At 34.4% G+C, this 16,048-nt stretch overlaps 1 protein-coding gene across 1 annotated transcript in view; it reads left to right on the top strand.

Moving 5' to 3' along the window:
* SENP6 (SUMO1/sentrin specific peptidase 6) overlaps window positions 1–16,048 on the top strand; it is a 104,226-nt gene that overhangs the window by 15,181 nt on the left and 72,997 nt on the right. Inside the window, exons 2-3 of the mRNA XM_012646040.1 lie at window positions 2,562–2,655; window positions 4,670–4,730. Coding sequence (XP_012501494.1) covers window positions 2,562–2,655; window positions 4,670–4,730 — 155 coding nt within the window. The remainder of the gene's footprint in view (window positions 1–2,561; window positions 2,656–4,669; window positions 4,731–16,048) is intronic.

The following is a 16,048-nucleotide window of genomic DNA, read 5'->3' on the forward strand; positions in this document are numbered from 1 at the left end:
AAGAAGTTTCACATTTGCTATTGACGACTTGTTTCCTCCTGTTTCTTGATATTTTTTGAAACTCTTTTTTCGAGGCTTACATTGAAGTTTTATGTATTTTGGAGAGGATTTATGTTTGCTTCTGTTTGTCATTTTGAAGCTTTTTTTCCTTTTCAAAACATTTTTTATTGTGATAAAATTTACCATTTTCGGTGTACATTTGTACAATTCATTGGCAGTAAGTACATTCACAATGTTGTGCAACCACCACCACTATCCATTTTTGGAACTTTTTCATCATCTCAAACGAAAACTCTATCTATTAAACAATAATTCTCCATATCCCCTCCCCCCTGCACCCTCCCACTCCCCAACCCCTGGTAACATGTTTTCTACTTCTGTCTCCATGAATTTGACTATTCTTTTTTTTTTTGAGACACGTCTCTATTGTCTGGGCTAGAGTACAGCCTGCAACCTCAAACTCTTGGACTCAAACCATCCTCCTACCTCAGCCTGCCAAGCACCGGGCTAATTTATTTTTAGAGACAGGGTCTCCATTGGTTTGTTGCTCAGGCTGGTCTCTAACTCCTGTGCTCAAGTAATCCTCCTGCCTCAGCCCCACAGAGTGCTGGGATTATAGGCGTTAGCCACCGCTCCTGGCCTGATTTGCCTGTTCTCATATAGGTACCTCATATAAGTGCAATCATACAGTATTTGTCCTTTTGTATGTGGCTTATTTCACCTTGTGTAATGTTTTCAAGGTTCTTCCATGTTGTATCCTGTATCCAAGTTTCATTCCTTTATGACTGAATATTATTCCATTGTAGGTGCGGTGTATTTGTGTGTGTGCAGACATATCATGTTCCTTATTTTGTTTATCCATTCATCTGTTGATAGACATTTGGGTTGTTTCCACCTTTCGGCTTATCGTGAATAATGCTGCTGTGAACATTGGTTTACAAATGTCTGTTTGAGTTCATGCTTTCAGTTATTTTGGGTATATACCTAGAAGTAGAACTGCTAGATCATATGGTAAATCTATGTTTAACTTTTTGAGGAACTACCACATTCTTTTCCACAGTGGCTACACTGTTTTATATTCCCACCGGCAATGCACAAGAGTTCCAGTTTCTCCCACATCCTAGCCAATACTCGTTACTTCCATTTAGAAAATAATAATAGCTGTCCTAATGGGTGAACAGTAGTATCTCATTAGGGTTTTGATTTACATTTCCCTAGTTGAGCATCTTTTCTTGTGAGGCTATTTTAATCATGGACTTTCCTGGGCTACGTAGGTTGTGAAAATTCTGGCCACAAACCTTAATTAATTGTTGGCTTATGACTAGGAATTTCCTAACTATTTTAGTCTGTTTGGGCTGCTGTAACAAAATACCATAGATGGGTAGCATTTAAGCAACAGAAATTTATTTCTCACAGTTCAGGAGTCTGGAAAGTCAGGTCAATGTGTCCTGACTGAGTGTCTGGTAAGGGCCCACTTTCTCACCGATAGTGCCTTCTGGCTGTGTCTTGATGTGATGGAAGGGGCAAACAAGCTCCCTTGGGCCTGTTTTATAAGGGTATACTAATGCCATTCATGAGGGCTCTGTCTTCAGGATCTAATCACCTCCCAAAGACCCCACCTCTTAATACCATCAAGAGGGGTTGGAATTTCAACATAAATTGTGGGGACACATTCAGACAGTAGCTCTGACAGTAGGGTGGATATACTTTGTCTTTAGTTCAACTCAAAAAGCCAGAGCCAAGGGTAAGATACCACAATTATCCCCACTGTTTCTTCAGTGAGTTTCTTTTATTTTTCTTAGTTCTCCCAGTCAGACTGTTGCCCTTCAGGTCTTCTGGTTTGCAGTCTGATCTCTCATCTTGCAGGGACCCTGAATTTAATCTTAAAGCCCAGGCTCTAAAACATCAGGTTTTTGTTAAATGGGACCAAGAGAAATGCCAGCTTTGGAACTTCATTTGTCTCTCTGGTTCCCACTGTCTATTAATAGTTGTTTATGGTTTCAGGGTGTTTCAGCTGTGTACTTACAAAAAATTTTTTAACTTATAATAAGCATATTTGGTTTTCTGATCTAGAGTTTTTCTGGTCATCAAGTTAACCATCTTGCTAACACAGAAAACCTTGTCTTATTTTTCTTCTATTAAAAGGCAGGGATGATTGAATTTAAGGAAAAGTCTTGTGGTCTAGATATAGCTCTTATGAATAAGGCAAGCAGACTATAGGTCCTGATTTCTAGAATCTCTGATCAAAGATTGAGATTTAGGGGTGATTTTATATAATCATATATAGTCATGTACCCTCCATTTTTATTATTATATCTTACTAATTTGAGCTTCTTTGTGTAGCAAGCACACATATGGATGCCTATCAATTAATAAAAGTAGATTTTAATGTGTTATTTTTCTCTTTAATAATAGGATATTAATATTTATAAGAAATAGACAAAAGGCAAGCAAATTAAAAGACAATCTAAAATAATCAAAGAGCTTGGTAAATGCTCAAATTTGTTTTATATTGAGTAGCTATATTAATGAATACTTATCTCAGTTTCTTTTTATTTCAGCTTTGGCTAGATCAGAATCTAAGAGAGATGGAGGTTTTAAAAATAATTGGAGCTTTGATCATGAAGAAGAAAGTGAAGGAGATACAGATAAAGAGTAAGCATTTTTTTTTTCCCTCAGATATTTTATAAGAATGAAACTTTTCATAGAAAAACAATTTATATTCCATGGAAAGATTTTTAAGAGTGTGGTGTTATTTACTTGAGAAAACCTTAACTCTTTTATAGTAGCCTTAAGGAAAAGAAAACACAATTCTTTATTGGTAAATATTTTTGCTGTTGTATTTCTTCATCTTTTGAAATGTGTAAATATATACATATAATACACGTAACCTTATGATTAAAAATTGACCATACAACAGAAGATTTCAAATTAAGGAAATTATTTTTCTTTGTTGTTGTTGTTGTTTTTCAAAAAGGCGGTCTGTTTAGACAGTAATTTAAAAAGCTACCATTTATCATGAGTAAGTGAACCCAGATAAGACTCTTGGATTTTGTATGAAAGTTTAAGTACTACAGTATCTTTCTTCCCCAGTTTTGACCACCACCCCCACCACGTCCATCTTAGATCAGATTTTCACCAGAGAAAGCAGAACCACTATAAATGATAAACACAGGTGTTTACCCAGACAGAAGTTAAGCAAAGTGTTCATTACACTTTGTTAACGTACTTGGAATGACTGGTGTGTAAAAATTTTAAATAATAGTTTTAATAGAACTTTTTGCATGTTATGAAATTTGTATTACAAATTCAACATTGTTTTTAGTTTTTGATTTATTTATCTGGTTTTCTGCTGGCCAAAAGAAACAAGAAATTAAGAGACACACAAATACTATATACGCAAAGTTCTACCAAAACTATAAATACTTTTTAGAAATTTTTATACAAGAAGTCATTCAGAGTATATTGGCTAAATATTATAGGTGCTTCACTTCTGTCTGGGCAACAGCTCCATTCATCATTACCACTTTATGTGCCTTCATCTATGAGATGTTGACCTGAAGTGAAGTTTTATTTGAAGGAGAGCTTTGAACTGGTAAGTTTCTCATTTTAAGTCAGTATTTTATGATCTTCTTTCTTTCATTTCTTTTTGCTTTTTTCTGATTATTTTTTAATATAAAATAATTTTTTATTACATTCGGTATTTATATAGTTTTGAAAAATTAAAATTAAATCTGAAATTAAGCTAAATAGAAAGTATACCACTTTTTGAACATTTTTGTACAGTGTTTACATGAGATAATTTTTAGCATTAAAAAGTTGGGATGTATATAAACAGTAATGAAACAAAACACTTTTATTATAAATAGCTAGCATTTTACTGTAAATGCCTTAGTAGACTTGTCTTCAACAAGGTGTATTTGACTTTCTTTGTTGGCAGATTTGCCATAGTTACATTATTAAAAAATTGTCTTTTAAGGTGCTAGCTGTCCTAAATATCTCATTTATGAATTGTACTCTTTGGTTCTTCATGGATCCTAAGGGGCTTCAGCTTTTTGAATATGTTGAGATTAACATGAACTGTTTATAGATATATTAGTGTGATCTTTTAGAATCTCAGTACAGTGATCGTCAGTGAAGGGTTGCTATTTCTAAGAATGGTGGAAGTATAAATAATTTACTATGGTAGTACCATTGGAATTACTTCTTTTTCATTAGCTAAGGTTTTCTTCCCTTACCAGTTTGTTTCTTCTCCTTTACTTTGTTTCTCTATCTTCTGTTATTGTCAAACCAAGACAGAAAGGAAAAATGAGTGAAAATAAATAAAATCCATAGTTTAAAAAAACAAAAGTATGTGTTCATTTGTGGTAAGGGTCAGCAGACTATGGCCCATGGGCTCGATGTTTCCTACTACATGATTTTTATTAATAATTTTTATTGGAACATAGCCACATTTATAGTTTATGGCTGTTTTCATACTATAATGGCAAAGATGAGTGGTTGCTATGGAAACCATATGGCCTGCAAATCTAAAATATTTACTTTCTGGCCTTTTACAGAAAAAGTTTGCTGATTCCCTGAATTAGGTGAGCATAGATGATAAAACTTCTGAATTTAATGTATGGATTGTGGTTATTACTAAGGTTTTTTCCCTTTATTTTCTATGTAGTGGAGCAAATCTACTGAGTGTAGATGAAGATGAGGATTCTGAAGCCTCAAAAGGAAAAAAGGCAAGTACTTTAAAATTCTTTTTTTCAGGTTATATACTAAAATTTGTTACCTCAAAGAAGACTTAATATTTTTTAATTGTAAGCCTCAACCACCTGCTTCCCAAACCCAGAGGCAAAGGGTGTTCCCAGTTTCCTGTTTATCCCTTCAGGAATATTTGATGCATTATAAAGAAAATTTATATTCCCCCTTACACAATTGGTAATATACTATGCACAGTTTTTCTGATCTTACTTTAACTTAATATGTCTTAGAGACTGTGGTGTTATATATATATTGGTTTTTGTCCATGGTTCGTGGCTCATAACTCCCATAGTCCTTGTTTAATCTTGGGGCTCTTTAGGCCTCAGGAAACAGAATCTCTCTGGCTTCCCCTGCCTTTCTGATTGTGGGTCATAAGACCCTCCTTCCAGAGAGGGTCGCAGCCCATACCCTGAAGGCTAATCACATTTCCACACAATTGTCAGTAAAAAACCCTAGAGGACTGGGTTCAGAGAGCCTCCAGACAGCTGAACATGTGGAGGTTCCTGGAGGGTGGCATGCTCTGCGCCCCTTCCCCCAGACCCCACCCATGTATTTCTTCATATATATCTTTTTGTAATATCCTTTGTGATAAATCAGTAAACATAAATAAACGTTTCCTTGAGTTCTGTGAGCCTCTCTAGCAAATTAATCAAACACGGATGGGATTGTGGGAACCCCATTTTTGAAGCTAGTCAGTCAGAAGTCGTGAAGGCCTGGACTTGGCAGCTGGCAGGAAAGAGGGTCAGTTTTGGTGACTGAGCCCTCAACCTGTGGGACCTGATGCTATCTTGGGGTAGATAATGTTGGAATTGAATTAGAGGACACCTAGCTGGAATCTGCTTCTTGGTGTGTCAGGAAAAACCCCACATTTGGTCACAGAAGTCTTCTGTGTTGATTGTTGTGGAATTTAGAGGAAAGCACAGTTTAAGGGGAATTTTTTCTATCACAGAAACCATTCATAAGAGTCTTCAAAAAGCACCCACATTCTCTTCAATGAGTGCATAGTATTCCATTGTATGAAGTACCATAATCAGTACCACCATATTGACAGATGTTTACAGTGTTGCCAATTTTAATTTTTTTCCTAATACAATGTATAAATTAGCCTGCTATATGGGTTCTTTTGCACACATGCAAGCACATCTGTAGTGTGAGTTCCTAGAAGTAGAGCTGCTGTATCAGGACAGGTACATTTCTCATTTTGGTATACTTGATTTAACACTCCTTACCAGTAGTATCTGAAAGTACTTGTTTTCCCTCACTTTTGTTAGGTGTTATTAACCTTTTGATCTTTGCTAATGAAAAATAGTATCTCAATGTAGTCTTAATTTGCAATTCTTTTGTGAGTGAGATTGAACACCTATTCATATGTATAGTCCATTTCTATTTCTTTTTTGATAATTGTCAGTTAATATCCTTTGCCCATTTTTCTATTTGGTCTTTAGAATATTATTCATAGCAATTCTTTTTATTTTATTTTTAGAGACAGAGTCTTACTCTGTTGCCCAGGCTGGAGTGCAGTAGCATGATCATAGCTCACTGCAACCTCCAACTTCTGGGCTCAAGCAGTCCTCCTGAATAGCTGGAGATTATAGGCATGAGCCATCATGCCCAGCTGAAAGTCGTCTTATATGGAATCTAAGACACTTTTTTTCCACATTTTGCCATCTCTGAAATCTAGATGAATCTTATAATGGTAGCATGACATGGCTTAATTGTAAAAAAATGTTTGCACAGTAGTACATACAGTCAGTAATAGTGCATCTTGTAATGGTTTCATAGATATGAAATACAGTATTTTGGAGTGATATTTGCTGTGATACTAGTAGGTAATATTTTAACCCAGTTTCTTCACTAGTCTTTTTTCTTTGTTTAGGGTAGTTATTGTCTTGGGGAAAATGTATTTTCTTATGTTGTCAAATATACCATTTTTCTTTTAAGGCTTTTGAGTTAATAGCCTTGGTTCCTAATGATGTTAATTTAGTTACTTATTTGTTTTGTCCTGGTAGATGTATAAAAGTACTTTATAATAGTAATACCAATGTAATTATTAATGAAATGATTTTAAAATTGTTTTGTTTGTTTCCTTGCTGTTTGTTTTTGGTGAAATCATCAGGTATGTCCCACTAAGAATGTGTGTTTAAATTAATGTGGTTTTTGTTTTGTTTTGTTTTAAGAGACAGAGTCTCACTCTGTTGCTCAGGCTGGAATACAGTGGCATGATCATAGTTCACTGCAGCCTTGAACTCATGGGCTCAAGCCATCCTCCTGCCTCAGTCTCCCAGGTAGCTAGGACTATAGGCATACACCACTATGCCTGGCTAATTTTTCTTATTTTTTGTAGAGATGGGATCTTGCTATGTTGTCCAGGCTGGTCTAGAACTCCTGGCATCAAGTGATCCTCCTGCCATGGCCACCTATAAATTACTGTTTTGAAGTCACTTGAAATTATTTATTCCTGGTTGGTATTCTACCAACTGGACAGAAAGTTAGGTTTATTTATTGTTTTAACTTTGTTTTTTATTTTGAGGAATTGCTTTTTATTTTCATTTTCATTTATTTTATAATTATGTAAAAAAAAATTTTACGTGGTTATAATGTCAACATCTACAAAGAAGTTATATTCAGAAAAGTCTGGTTTTTGTCCTGATTCCCTTTTCCTTCCTTTTCCCCTATAGGCAACCCGTTTTAAAAATTATGTGGCTTAGCCTTCCATTACTTTTTCTTTTTTAAAAATACAAGCATATACCACCCTTCTTGGAGAAACTGTCCACATTGTTTGGCACCTTGATTTTTTTTTTACTTAACAGTATATTCTGTAGATCACTCTACAGCAAAGTATTGAGGTATCTTTATCATCCCTATTATTGTTACATAGTACTGCATGATTATTGTTATATAGTACTGCATTTGGTGGATTTACTATAGATGTTTAGTTAGTCCCCTATTGATGAAAAGAGATTTTTCCCAATCTTTTGCTGTTACACATAGTGCCTTAATAAAAGCCTTGTGCATATGTTTTTTTCATATCTGTGCAGTTTGTTTGTGGGATAGATTCCTAGAATTGCACTCACTATTTCAGAGGGTAAATTCACATGTAATTTTGCTAGATATTGCTAAATTCCCTCCTCATAGGAGTGAACATTTGCCGTTCCCACTAGCATTGTATGAGAGTTACTATTTCCCCATAACCTTGCAGAATATGTCATCAAACTCGAATTTGTGCTGATCTGAACATAGCATCCTCTTCACATATTTCATAATTTACTAGAATTTTAGGGACTTTTACATTTACATTTTTCCCCTGTCTTTTTGGAGTTTTTTTTCCTTTGCAACAACTCTTTTGTCATAATTTAAGGAATTTATTGAATTTGGTGTTTTTCTCTCAATACTGTAAAGTTTTTCTTCCTCAAGTTATTCACACTGAAAATCTATAAGATTTTTCATGCTTATAGGTGTTTCTAACCTTATAGCCTAAAGTGTTGTATTTTAGGTGTTCTTTAGGTAGACAGAAAAAAGTGAACTTCATAGGGCAAAATGAAAGATGTTTTCTATCACTAAATTAAGGCATTGGTCTTCATATATATATAAATATATGTATAATATATATATGTATTATACATGTATATACATATACATATATATATTCGCTTGCAGATTTCCCATAATATTTTGAGAAAGTGTATGGGTTTTGTTTTTAAGGATATAAATATTTATGTTTTAAAGTAAAACCTACAGGACACTTAGATGTGTCCAGTGATCTCTAAAGAGCATTCCGATTTGCTATTCAGTATCATCTAATTTTAAAAATACATGAACCATCTCTTCTTTAACAGTTGGAAATTTTATGTTGTGCCTTTTCCCTCTTAAATTCGTATTTCTGTTCAGTTTTCCCACCGAATTTTAACTTAATATGATATATTTTTATGTAATTGAAAATCTTTTTATTACCCTGTCATATTTTACTGTAATAAAGAGATACACATTCACTGAAATTTAACGCTAAATAAGATTTCTGTTACTAAAAGTTTCTACATTTTTAAAAGCTGGATTGAGTTATAATTATTAAGAAACACTTGATGTAAAAAGTATATTACAAATATTTATAGTTATTAAGCCTATTGTGTAAACTAATATTGGAAATGTTTGTTTTAAAATGTATGGGGCTGATGTTTTCCCTTTTATTCATTTAGTTTATGTATTCATGAATATATTTATTTATTGCTTGAGTGACACTTTCAAAGAAAGTTTTTTTCTTTTTAATTGACACATAATGATTGTACCTATTTATGGGGGCATTTTCTTTTTAAACTTGTTTTAGATATAAATGCCAAGAAGTCTTAGTCACATAATAAATAGATAAATATGGAAAGAATTTTGCTATAGTGTTATTCAGTTCTGTCCTTTTGAATTAAATGCCAAAAGTGACATAGTAACCATACATTTAAAAATTAAAAATAATCTGTAATCCAGTCACTAGAATTACCGGTTTTCTGAGTTATGGAGAAATATACTAAAAAAAAAAAAATTTTCACCAAGATTTGAGTGGCTAGAGAATTATACTTGTTACTTTTAGGTTCCTTTTTGTTTGTTTTTTAACCAGATACTCTCAAATCATTGGAAAAACTGAAATCTTGCTAATTTTCAGTATGCTTTTGCCAAAACAATACTTTTGTTTATTGTTTTTTTGTCCTCTGTAGGCCAGGAACAATACTTTTTTGTAAAATATTTTATATTTTGTGGTTTGCATATTCTTTTTAAAACATTGAAACTGCATATTTAGTTCACTTAATCTGTGGAAAAGTTCTTATTTACATATAACTTATTTGACAAGGCCAATTCACATAGTCAAACCAGTCTTTTATCTATAAAAAGTCCATTCTCATCTTTCATTTCAATTATACATATAAATTCCTGTCTTCATGACAGTTATTTCACGTTGTAATTATAAGACAGAAAAATACAACTTTGATTTTTGACCTGACTTTGTTAGCTGGTTGTGATAAGGCACAGCAGATTTCAGTCTCTTTCTCTTTTTTAAAACCTGTACTGTCTTTGGATTGTTCTCTCTTAATTTTCTCCTAGGAATAATGCTTTTTTTTTTTTTTTTGGATAATAATTGGAGTAGAAGATACAAAGTCAGTAAATGCAAATTTTTCATCACTTTTACTTTTTCATTTTGCAATATAACTAAATTAAGGAAATCCTACTTTGGCCCAAAATACCCCATTTCTGTCCCATGCTCATCTTTAACAGAAATATATATAAAACAAAGACAGATATAAGTCCTACCATTGTTGTATATGCCAAAAGAGTTCAGATACCAGTATTTCAAATAGTTCCTTGCAGGAGGTTTAGACCCTAATACAATAAGAATTATCTCTTTTTTTTGTTAAGTGGGAAAGGGCTATTGTGAAAGTGGAGATGGGAAAGCAGATGCCTTTTCTACAGTTGAGTTTTAAAGTAAATCAATTTTAGGGAAGTGTAAAAACGGAGATTGAGGATTTAGAAGTTAATTGCTATGGCTAAAGCTAAGCTATCCATGCCAGTTTATCCTTTATACATAGAAAGTCTGTGTTCCAGGGTTTTATGTATACCTGGATTTGGAATGGCTTGTGGGTAATATATAGGTCTTTCAACCTAAAGGAAGAAACTGAGGCAAAATTAATAAAAGTAGAGACTTTATTTGGGCCAGATTTGAGCATAGATTCAAGTTGCCCTGAATATGTTTTACAATTAGCAGCAGTTACAAGGGGGTTTTTAAAGGAAAAAAGAATACTGGGCGTGGTGGCTCATACCTGTAATCATAACACTTTGGGAGGATGCTGAGGAGGGAGGATTGCTGGAGGCCAGGAATTGGAGAACAACCTGTGGAATGTAACAAGACCCCATCTCTACAAAAAATAGAAAAATTAACCAGGCGTGGTTGTGCATGCACACCCATAGTCCCAGCTTCTGGAGAGGCCTGAGGCAGGAGAATCACTTGAGCTCTGGAGTTTGAAGCTGCAATGAGGTATGGTGACATCACTATAGTCTAGCCCTGGCAACAGGGATAGACCCGGTCTCAAAACAAAGGAGGGGGGGGCAGTTCCTAAATTGGTTACCAAGAATTTACATTAAAATAACATAAGCTACTGATTGGCTATTCATTACTCTTTGTATTGCAAGTTCCAGGAACTTGAAGATAATGGGTTAGGGTCACAATTTGCAACTTGTGATAACATTTTAGATAATTAATCAGCTAGTCTGGAAACTGCATTGAAGACAAGAAAGAACAAAATGCCTTTAAAAGTTGTCTCCAAGCAGGGTTAGAAACGGCATTACTGAAGTCCCGTACACAGGTCTCTCTGGGCCTGATAAATTTTGCATACCTTGGTTTAAACTAATATTGTGTAGGCCCACATGGATCATTAGTATAGGCCCTTTTCTCCATTTGCAAATGATACTGGAATTAGGAGAAAGCCTTTATTTTGGTTCACAGTGACTTTATATCCTTCCCATTCTGTTTCACAGAGTAATCTTCTCTCTACCTTTGGGCTTTTGCAGTTTCACTGTGCTTCTTTAGGTAAAGGATTCATGTCTTTTGTTATGAAAAATTTTAGCCATTATTTCTGTGGATATTGCTTTTCCACATTATTCTTTCTGGGCCTCCTAGAGGACACAGGAGGACCATCATTTTTTTCATAGCCTTTAACCTATATTTTATACTTAAAAGCAAAAAGGGGTGGGGGAGAGGATAAAGGAACAAAGAAAGAAATCATCCCTGTACCATATTCTGGGTAATTTCCTCACCTCTGGCTTCCAGTTCACTAACTTTTATCTTCAGCTATATATCTATTCTGCTATTTAATCCATCCATTGATTTTTTTTTTCTTTTTTAAAATTCCGATGACATTTATCATTTGTAGAACTTCTTTTGGTTCTCTTTCAAAATTGTGTGTTTCTTGTATGGTGTATCTAGTTTTTTCTTTACTGTTTCAGTTCTCATTTTAAGAATTTGATGCTTTTAATGCACATTGTTAATGCTACTAGTCATTTAATAGATTCTTTTAGGTTCTCTTATCCGAAATTCTTAGGTGTTAAACTTCCTGAATATTTTGTGCTTTGTTTAAATTGATATGTGGTACGTGATAGCTTTGGGTAGAAGATAGCATGTATTTGATAAGTTTTGCACTTTTAGCAGTCTCAATAAAATACATTCATTGATGGAGCAAATCTGTATTGAGAATTGTGTTCTAGGTGCTAGGGAGCAAAACAGACAGGTTTTTGATTGTTGTTGTTCCTGTGGAACTTAAATTCTAGTAACTGGCTATGCTCATTACTTAATGAATATTATAATGCAGGGGTTGGCAAACTAAAGCTTACAGGCCAAATCTGGCCTTCAGCCTGTGGTCCATAACCTGGAATGGTTTTTACATTTTTAAATGCTTGAAAAAAGCATTTAAAAAATCAAAAGAATACTATTTCATGACGTGAAGGTTATATGAAACTAAAATTTGTGTCCATAAATAAAATTTCATTAGAAAATAGCCATACTCATTTCTTTCTGTATTGTCCTTGGCCGCTTTTGTGCTACAACAGATTTGAATATTTGAACAGAGTTGAGTAGATACAACAGAGACTTGATGACCAACAAAGCCTAAAATATTTCTAGCCCTTTACGGAAGAAGTTTGCTAATCCCTGTATCTTTGTTTATACTGTATAAATGTAGACTATAGATTGATATCCAGTTGAGAGAAGCATACAGTAATCCCCCCTTATCCATGTGGGGGATGAAGGCCTGAAACCTTGGGTAGTACCAAACCCTATACACTGGGATGAAGCATTGGTGGAACCATACCATAAACAAAATGGCTGTCACCTACGCTTTATGATTTATGATTCCAGAACATGGGCAGATAATTTTTGTTTTTGAGAGTATTTGGCTTCTTAGCTCTGTACACTACTCCTGGCTTTATAATATGCCCCAAAGTCCGAAAGTTAATCTGTCTATTCATGTTCTATGCCCTGGTGCCTCCTTTGTACTTCTATGAATTAGTATGGACTTCCCTTGCCTGAACATTATTCACAATCTCTGAAAAATTCAATGATGATATCATAGCAAAACTTTAGAAACAATTTTTGGACCCACAGTGTAACTGAAACCATGGAAAGCAAAACCGCAGATAAATAAAGGTGGACTACTATATAACATTTTTGGGTGAGTGGTATATTATAGTAGTAAATCAGACAGAATATCAGATTCTAGGCCTGCTAATAACTATCCACTTTATAGAATTGTGAGATTTATATGAGACTATGTAATTCATATAGTGTATGGCACTAGCAAATTTCCATAAGTAGCTATATTTTATCATTATTACACACAGTGTTATTGAACCTTTATAAATGGATGTTCATTTGTAAATAATGATATGTTTATAGTTGCAGATCTGATGTCAGTAAGGCCCATGTTTATAGTTGGTTTTCTAGTCATGTGATCTGTTTTCAAACTGATGAGTCATCTTTTCACAGTAGTTCTCCTGATGCTGTGCTTGCATTACCTGGAAAACTGTCTTAGGCTGGTGCGGGGCAGATTAAAATTTTGCAGGGACCTTCAGACTGAATATATCATCTTGATTTTATTAATAGGCATGCTCTAAGCAGAGAGATAATTAGCCGTATATATATATATATTTTTTATTTCATTACACCTTATTTCCTCCCAGTAATTTGATGTAGATTAACAAGATAGGAGCACCAATAAAATGATGGAAAATAAAAACAATTAGAAGAGAAGTAAGTATGCCAGGTCTAAAATAACTTATATGTTGAGTTTTACTTCAACAATTGTCTATGAATTTTCTGGCAACTAGAATTGTGTCCTATAATTTTGTAATTGTGTGATTAAGAGAATTTTTACAAATTTATACCCCAATATGCTCCTGTGGAATGATTTTTTTACCACCCCTGGAGCTACATATCTAAGCATCACATGGTAGGGAACCTTTTTCTAAGGGAATTTGACAACATAATAAAGGCTTGTTTTCATGAGATACATAGTTATCTGACAAAGCTAGAAATAATGGTTGTATTTTTGTGGAGTAAAGTATATATAGCTTTTGATAGCAACCTCTAGGCAACAGAATTGAGAAATTTAAGAATTTGACTTAATATAGATCAAATTCTTTCTCTATATAAATTCATTTCTCTATATAAGTTGCTTTGGTTTGATTTGGGTTGTCAATCGCTTTGCCCAAATGCTTTCTCAAAAAAAAAATTGAAAATTTATGATCACTTTAGATACTTGGTTGAATTAGCTATTATGTGCCTCTCTATATATTGGGATAGATAATTTTGGCTTAAACAATTCTTAAGAGGAAGGATTAATTTCCACATTAATGTAAAGGCATTGATAGTATAGTTCTATTGATTTTTGAGATTATTCTGTACCTTAATGGTTTTCAGTCTTCATTGGAATAATATTGTTTTCACCTCTTGTTAAGAATCACCGTTTATATTTCTACAAACAGCACTATAAAAATTCTTCGTGCAGTGTAGTGTGGGAAAGCATAGGCTTTGGAATCAGACCAATCTTTGTTCTAATCCATTTACTTAGTTTGGGAAAGTTACTTTGCTTTTTAAGCTCAATGATCTTTAAAACATAGGGATAGAGTTGTTACAAAGTTTAAATGACATATGGTGGGCTTTTTAATTGAAGATACCTGTGTTTCTAATTGGGAGCTAATAGTTACTGAATTCCTACCTGTATGCCCATTCCTGGGCTAGGCAATTTGTGTCTGCTATCTTTGTTAATATTAATGATAATGTTAGTGTAATAACCCCATGATTACAAGGAAAGTTACCTGGCTAGAGACAACAGTCCTATCTGAGTCCTAAATCATTATTTTTCCACAGTAATAACAGTATGTTTTCTGTATAAAGAGGTGATCAAATCCAGAAGTGATTATATTCTCTTACTAAGGGTAATGAAGTAGTGTGTTAACCCATTATCTTTATCCCCTGTAGTTCTGTTCCTGTTTTCAGTTTTTTCTCCTGATTTTTGATTATATTGTCTTATTTCTTATGAATGGTAGGTACTGCATATAAAAAATAGAGTTAATTTGTGGCCTAGTATAATCTCTTCCTCTAGAGAGGATATACATTTACTAAAGTACTTGTGACTTCAGTCCTAGTGACTAGGAGCACTACCAATGTCAGATTATGTTAGTCCGTTGATACTCAAATGTGGTCCCTTGATCAGCATGTCAGCATCAGCTGGGAACTTAGATGTGCAGATTTTCAGGCCCGCCTGAGAACTACTGAATCAGAGGAAACTATAAGGGTGGGCATAACAATTTGTTATAATAAATCATCCAGATAATTCTTGTCTACTCTAAAGTTTGGGAACAACTGCCTTAATCCACCTGGGAATTGAGATGATTGGAAGCTGAATTTCAGTCCGTGAGTGCTATAATAGTTCTAATTCACCCCAATTTGTAGGCTCTAAGCCTAATTGAAATTTTTAAATTTTTTAATTAAAAACAATTTTTTTTGAGACAGGGTCTCACTATGTTGCTCAGGTTAAACTTGAACTTCTACGCTCAAAGTGATCTTCCAGCCTCAGCTAGGACTAGGTGCATGTCTCTGTGCCTGGCTCCTACTCCAAATTTTAAGGTGTTTATGAGGCCTTCTGTATTTGGTGAATCTAGGACTCTACTTTTGTCTCCCTAGCTGTGTGAGTCTGTTGGAAGTTTAAGCTCAGCTTCTCAACCCCTCACCTACATCTTCTGGAATCAACAGGTGCCTCATGGGAAAGTAGCCTCACATCTGGGCTCAGCTCTCTGGGTTTCTTGTTCCTGATAGTCTGTTAATCTCATAAGAGATTAGGAAATAAATACTCAAGAGGAGAAAGTGATAAACAGTGTGTCAAAAATGGATATTTTTGGATTATCCAATGTAGTTATGCCATAAAATAAGAATAGTGTTGGCATAATGAACTCTTTCCTCAGGAGGGCTTTTTTAATGAGAGATATTTTTATTCGAGCGCACTGCAAAGTTTCTATAGAAATAACTGGGGAAAGCTAGGCACAGTGCCTGTAGTCCCAGCTACTCTGTTAAGGTGGAAGGATTGAGTTGGAAGCTGTAGTGTGCTATGTTTGTGCCAGTGAATAGCCACTGGACTCCAGCCTAGGCAACGTAGCGAGACCGTCTCCAAAAATTTTTTTTAATTACATTAATTTTTAAAAAAATATCTGGGGGCCGGGCATGGTGGCTCACACCTGTAATCCTAGCACTCTGGGAGGCCGAAGCGGG

Source organism: Propithecus coquereli, unplaced genomic scaffold (assembly GCF_000956105.1).
Source record: "Propithecus coquereli isolate 6110/MARCELLA unplaced genomic scaffold, Pcoq_1.0 Scaffold24, whole genome shotgun sequence".
NCBI lineage: Eukaryota > Metazoa > Chordata > Mammalia > Primates > Indriidae > Propithecus > Propithecus coquereli.